The sequence below is a fragment of the Oncorhynchus nerka genome, linkage group LG14, assembly GCF_034236695.1.
Source record: "Oncorhynchus nerka isolate Pitt River linkage group LG14, Oner_Uvic_2.0, whole genome shotgun sequence".
Lineage (NCBI taxonomy): Eukaryota > Metazoa > Chordata > Actinopteri > Salmoniformes > Salmonidae > Oncorhynchus > Oncorhynchus nerka.
Window position 1 is genome coordinate 8021974 of NC_088409.1, and position 7500 is coordinate 8029473.

Here is a 7500-nt window from a genome sequence, read left to right on the forward strand (position 1 = left end):
TATAGTAACACAACACACAGATGTAGTAGGGTCTACCTGTATATTAACACAACACACAGATGTAGTAGGGTTCTACCTGTATAGTAACACAACACACAGATGTAGTAGGGTTCTACCTGTATATTAACACAACACACAGATGTAGTAGGGTTCTACCTGTATATTAACACAACACACAGATGTAGTAGGGTTCTACCTGTATAGTAACACAACACACAGATGTAGTAGGGTTCTACCTGTATAGTAACACAACACACAGATGTAGTAGGGTTCTACCTGTATATTAACACAACACACAGATGTAGTAGGGTTCTACCTGTATATTAACACAACACACAGATGTATATTAACACAACACACAGATGTAGTAGGGTTCTACCTGTATATTAACACAACACACAGATGTAGTAGGGTTCTACCTGTATATTAACACAACACACAGATGTAGTAGGGTTCTACCTGTATATTAACACAACACACAGATGTAGTAGGGTTCTACCTGTATATTAACACAACACACAGATGTAGTAGGGTTCTACCTGTATATTAACACAACACACAGATGTAGTAGGGTTCTACCTGTATATTAACACAACACACAGATGTAGTAGGGTTCTACCTGTATATTAACACAACACACAGATGTAGTAGGGTTCTACCTGTATATTAACACAACACACAGATGTAGTAGGGTTCTACTACCACAACATATGTAGTAACACAACACACAGATGTAGTAGGGTTCTACCTGTATATTAACACAACACACAGATGTAGTAGGGTTCTACCTGTATATTAACACAACACACAGATGTAGTAGGGTTCTACCTGTATATTAACACAACACACAGATGTAGTAGGGTTCTACCTGTATAGTAACACAACACACAGATGTAGTAGGGTCTACCTGTATATTAACACAACACACAGATGTAGTAGGGTTCTACCTGTATATTAACACAACACACAGATGTAGTAGGTTCTACCTGTATATTAACACAACACACAGATGTAGTAGGGTTATACCTGTATATTAACACAACACACAGACACATTCACACAGGGACAAATGCAAGTTGAACTTACAAAATCGAACAGGGTTCTTTGATGGGTTTCAGGAATCTGGCTGATACAATGATTCGACTCTGGGGCACCGGTTTAGCCTGTGGATAAGGCTAAAATTAGAGGAGAGATTTATTTAACTTGGCAAGTCAGTTAAGAACAAATTCTTATTCACAATGACGGCCTACCAGGGAACAGTGGGTTAACTGGTCTAGGAACAGTGGGTTAACTGGCCTAGGAACAGTGGGTTACTGGTCTAGGAACAGTGGGTTAACTGGTCTAGGAACAGTGGGTTAACTGGTCTAGGAACAGTGGGTTAACTGGTCTAGGAACAGTGGGTTAACTGGCCTAGGAACAGTGGGTTACTGGTCTAGGAACAGTGGGTTAACTGGTCTAGGAACAGTGGGTTAACTGGTCTAGGAACAGTGGGTTAACTGGTCTAGGAACAGTGGGTTAACTGCCTGTTTGGGAAGAGTCCTAAACCCAGTTAACAGTCCATCTTAGCCCTACTTCCTCTTCAGTGTGGCAGAGAGACCCACAGCAGGCTGTTTGGGAAGAGTCCTAAACCCAGTTAACAGTCCATCTTAGCCCTACTTCTTCTTCAGTGCGGCAGACAGACCACCACCAGGCTGTTTGGGAAGAGTCCTAAACCCAGTTAACAGTCCATCCTAGCCCTACTTCCTCTTAAGTGTGGCAGAGAGACCCACAGCAGGCTGTTTGGGAAGAGTCCTAAACCCAGTTAACAGTCCATCCTAGCCCTACTTCTTCTTCAGTGCGGCAGACAGACCACCACCAGGCTGTTTGGGAAGAGTCCTAAACCCAGTTAACAGTCCATCCTAGCCCTACTTCTTCTTCAGTGCGGCAGACAGACCACCACCAGGCTGTTTGGGAAGAGTCCTAAACCCAGTTAACAGTCCATCCTAGCCCTACTTCTTCTTAAGTGCGGCAGGCTGTTTGGTCACAGCAGACTGTTTGAGAAGAGTCCTAAACCCAGTTAACAGTCCATCCTAGCCCTACTTCCTCTTCAGTGCAGCAGGCTGTTTGGTCACAGCCAGGGTTCTGAGTGTTGTTTAAGAGCCTCTTTAATTGAACCAATCAGAGGAACATGACAGCGGTGAGTGTGGCTCTTATAAATAGACTGGCCTATTAAACCTCCACTAGTCATGATTAGAACAGAAATCGTGCAGTGGTTGTGTCCCAAATGACACCCTATTCCCTATAGAGTGCCCTACCTTTTGGCCAGAGCACTATGGTCCCTGGTCAAAAGTGGTGCACTTCCATAGGATTGCAAGTGCCATTTTTGGAACACAGCCTGTGTGCTTGGTGCTGCTCCTCTGCCAATAAACTGATTGTAAATAAAACCCTTAGCGCTGGACAAGGAGGTTACGGACGTGTGACATCACTGTCTCCACCGCTCGGTGTGTGGGGAGAGATCTGACCACGAGGCGCTCTGCGGCGGACAACAATGCTTGATTAAAGATGCTATTCCAGGTTTAAATCTGTATTGGAGGAGGTTGATTATCATCACTACATTAGTCATTCATAGTCACCGATCTGCCAACAAAGTGATTATTCACAAACCACAAAAAAGGAGGTGACTAAACACTGGTATATTCGCCTCTCACTTAGCTGATCTTTCTCAAACATCACTGAACACGTTTACATGCACGCCAATATCCTGTTATTATTCAGGTTACCACGGTTACATGCACGTTATTATTCAGGTTACAATATCCTGTTATTATTCAGGTTACCACGGTTACATGCACGCCAATATCCTGTTATTATTCAGGTTACCACGGTTACATGCACACCAATATCCTGTTATTATTCAGGTTACCACGGTTACATGCACGCCAATATCCTGTTATTATTCAGGTTACCACGGTTACATGCACGCCAATATCCTGTTATTATTCAGGTTACCACGGTTACATGCACACCAATATCCTGTTATTATTCAGGTTACCACGGTTACATGTTACATGCACGCCAATATCCTGTTATTATTCAGGTTACCATGGTTACATGCACATGCCAATATCCTGTTATTATTCAGGTTACCATGGTTACATGCACGCCAATATCCTGTTATTATTCAGGTTACCACGGTTACATGCACACCAATATCCTGTTATTATTCAGGTTACCACGGTTACATGCACACCAATATCCTGTTATTATTCAGGTTACCACGGTTACATGCACGCCAATATCCTGTTATTATTCAGGTTACCACAGTTACATGCACGCCAATATCCTGTTATTATTCAGGTTACCACGGTTACATGCACGCCAATATCCTGTTATTATTCGGACCAGTAGGAGACAAGGTCTAGTGAGTTTCTCTTGGTAAAGGACCAGTAGAAGACAATGTCTAGTGAGTTTCTCTTAGTAAAGGACCAGTAGAAGACAAGGTCTAGTGAGTTTCTCTTGGTAAAGGACCAGTAGAAGACAATGTCTAGTGAGTTTCTCTTAGTAAAGGACCAGTAGAAGACAAGGTCTAGTGAGTTTCTCTTGGTAAAGGACCAGTAGAAGACAAGGTCTAGTGAGTTTCTCTTGGTAAATGACCAGTAGAAGACAAGGTCTAGTGAGTTTCTCTTTGTAAAGGACCAGTAGAAGACAAGGTCTATCTAGTGAGTTTCTCTTGGTAAAGGACCAGTAGGAGACAAGGTCTAGTGAGTTTCTCTTGGTAAAGGACCAGTAGAAGACAAGGTCTAGTGAGTTTCTCTTGGTAAAGGACCAGTAGAAGACAAGGTCTAGTGAGTTTCTCTTGGTAAAGGACCAGTAGAAGACAAGGTCTAGTGAGTTTCTCTTGGTAAAGGACCAGTAGAAGACAAGGTCTAGTGAGTTTCTCTTGGTAAAGGACCAGTAGAAGACAAGGTCTAGTGAGTTTATCTTGGTAAAGGACCAGTAGAAGACAAGGTCTAGTGAGTTTCTCTTGGTAAAGTGGTGTGAATGGTGGATAGTGCAACAAGTCATCTCACCTGCCCTGAAGAAGTAAGGAGCATCCTCTTCTTTCTGGACCCTATCTGTGAATAACTGCAATTACAATGGAGGGACAAAGTTATACACACAACTGCAATTACAATGGAAGGACAAAGTTATACACACAACTGCAATTACAATGGAAGGACAAAGTTATACACACAACTGCAATTATCTGTGGTTTAATTGGTCAGACATTGTACAGAATGTTTTTTTATTTATTTAACATTTATTTAACTAGGCAAGTCCGTTCATAACAAATTCTTATTTTACAATGACGGCCCTACCCAGACCCAAACCCTCCCTTAACCCGGACGACGCTGGGCCAACTGTGAGCCCAGCGTCGTCCAGGGACTCCTTCCGATCATGGCCGGTTGTGATACAGCCAAGGATCAAACCAGGGTCTGTTGTGACGCCTCTAGCACTGAGATGCAAGTGCCTTAGACCGCTGTGCCACTCGGGAGGCCATATAATGTGTCTAGGAGGAGTGTGGTCCAAATGTCACAATGTCATCTCTATGTCATGTCATCTCTATGTCTCAATGTCATCTCTATCATCTCTATGTCACAATGTCATCTCTATGTCTCTATGTCACAGTATCATCTCTATGTCACAATGTCATCTCTATGTCTCTATGTCTCAATGTCATCTCTATGTTTCTATGTCACAATGTCATCTCTATGTCACAATGTCATCTCTATGTCTCAATGTCATCTCTCTATGTTCTATGTCACAATGTCATCTCTATGTCACAATGTCATCTCTATGTCTCTATGTCACAACGTCATCTCTATGTCTCTATGTCACAACGTCATCTCTATGTCTCTATGTCACAACGTCATCTCTATGTCTCTATGTCACAGTGCCATCTCTACAAAGCTCCTATCTAAGTAACTGCAATTTACAACGGAGAGACAATTATCATGAAAAAAACCTTTCAGTGATAAAATATGAGGATACAACTACTAAGAATAGATTCTATAAGGAGTGTGGGCCAAATGCCATATAAGTGTGGGCCAAATGCCATATATGGGCCAAATGCCATATAAGGAGTGTGGGCCAAATGCCATATAAGGAGTGTGGGCCAAATGCCATATAAGGAGTGTGGGCCAAATGCCATATAAGGAGTGTGGGCCAAATGCCATATAAGGAGTGTGGGCCAAATGCCATATAAGGAGTGTGGGCCAAATGCCATATAAGGAGTGTGGGCCAAATGCCATATAAGGAGTGTGGGCCAAATGCCATATAAGGAGTGTGGGCCAAATGCCATATAAGGAGTGTGGGCCAAATGCCATATAAGGAGTGTGGGCCAAATGCCATATAAGGAGTGTGGGCCAAATGCCATATAAGGAGTGTGGGCCAAATGCCATATAAGGAGTGTGGGCCAAATGCCATATAAGGAGTGTGGGCCAAATGCCATATAAGGAGTGTGGGCCAAATGCCATATAAGGAGTGTGGGCCAAATGCCATATAAGGAGTGTGGGCCAAATGCCATATAAGGAGTGTGGGCCAAATGCCATATAAGGAGTGTGGGCCAAATGCCATATAAAGTGTGGGCCAAATGCCATATAAGGAGTGTGGGCCAAATGCCATATAAGGAGTGTGGGCCAAATGCCATATAAGGAGTGTGGGCCAAATGCCATATAAGGAGTGTGGGCCAAATGCCATATAAGGAAATGTGGGCCAAATGCCATATAAGGAGTGTGGGCCAAATGCCATATAAGGAGTGTGGGCCAAATGCCAAATGCCATATAAGGAGTGTGGGCCAAATGCCATATAAGGAGTGTGGGCCAAATGCCATCTCTACAAAGCCTTTAATAAAAAGCTGCTTTACAGATAAAGAATTCAAGTGGGTGCAGTGGCCTACATGTTTAGGGAACACTGTCCAATTGTAACAGTTCAAATTAGGGTTTTCACTATTTTATAGTTATTGGAACATCAGTAGGGTGAGGTCAACTCGACCTTGAAATGTGAACATCACAGACAGTGAGTCTGTCATTCAGTATACAATGAACATCACAGACAGCGAGTCTGTCATTCAGTATACAATGAACATCACAGACAGCGAGTCTGTCATTCAGTATACAATGAACATCACAGAACAGACAGAGTCTGTCATTCAGTATACAATGAACATCACAGACAGCGAGTCTGTCATTCAGTATACAATGAACATCACAGACAGCGAGTCTGTCATTCAGTATACAATGAACATCACAGACAGCGAGTCTGTCATTCAGTATACAATGAACATCACAGACAGCGAGTCTGTCATTCAGTATCAATGAACATCATTGAATCTGTCTTCAGTATCAATGAACATGACAGCGAGTCTGTCATTCAACAGAACATCATTATTACGAACAATACAACAGACACACACACACACAATTATCTTACTCCAATTTCTTGAATTTCTCTCTCCCGGCAGCGACATATTGTTCCCCGCTCTGTAGATGGTCCAGGCAGGCCACCCGATGGCCCATTCGAGGGGTGTAGATGTTCCGAACCGCTCCAAACGGAGCCTGCACACCCCCCGTCACATCTCGAAGAAAAGTATCGAAATTGGACACTCTCTTTTGGTTTACCACTAACCGGCGAGCCTCGTAAAACGGATCTCCATTTCGATACACGAAAATGTTCTTCACAACAGGTTGCGATAGAAAACTGGGCTTTTCAGAGTTCATGACGATCGGGGTGAAAGTATCGAAGGCTGTGCTAGATCATTTCCCCACACAAATAAAGATGCATCCAATTTCAACGTAGTTGACCACTTCTGTTACAGGATAGGACGGTCGTCATTATCGATACGCCATTACCGGATATTTTAGGTCCATTCAGTCCACATTTTCAAATGAGCATCTGGAACTTCGCATAAAATAGTCCAACCTGAACGAAAGTTAGGCTACTTTGAAGTTAGCTGAGTTCTTCCAGCGTGCATGCTATCCAGGTAAATACTTCCTGGTACAAATGTTTCTGAATGTAACGGGAACAACTTCATAAAAAGGCACATGCAGAGAGTCAGGTTGCGTGCCCCGTTATGCCCAGGTGACGGTAGAAGTCTCGTGTGTATCATACCGTTTTCCTACCGCTCAGCGCCAAGGTGTCACGGGAGGGCAGGTGTTGGAGCCGTTTCTATAGAAACACGCACAGTCACACCGCTTGTCACTAACTTACACCCCCCACAAGCAACAGGTGGGTTAATAACTCAACTAAAAAGAAGTGAATGGAATAGAAACGTTGTGAATGGGGAACAAGCCGTAAACACACGTCTAACTCTGTACAAAAAAAGTGAAGAGAATCCATTTACAAAATAAAAATCTATGGAACCTTTAAAGGCCCAATGCAGACGTTTTTATCTCAATATCAAATCATTTCTGGTTAACAATGAAGTATCTTACCGCAAGTGTTTTAAATTAAAATTGTTAAAAAAAAATAAAGAAACGTATT

General features: G+C 42.8%; 1 protein-coding gene across 1 annotated transcript in view; it reads right to left on the reverse strand.

Moving 5' to 3' along the window:
* The window catches only part of LOC135575108 (doublecortin domain-containing protein 2-like), a 492912-nt gene extending 485599 nt beyond the window's left edge, over positions 1 to 7313 (reverse strand). Inside the window, exons 1-3 of the mRNA XM_065027307.1 lie at positions 6451 to 7313; positions 4050 to 4104; positions 1087 to 1175 (exon numbers count right to left, since the gene is read on the reverse strand). Coding sequence (XP_064883379.1) covers positions 1087 to 1175; positions 4050 to 4104; positions 6451 to 6737 — 431 coding nt within the window. The 5' untranslated portion in view covers positions 6738 to 7313. The remainder of the gene's footprint in view (positions 1 to 1086; positions 1176 to 4049; positions 4105 to 6450) is intronic.
* Positions 7314 to 7500: the final 187 nt, after the last annotated feature.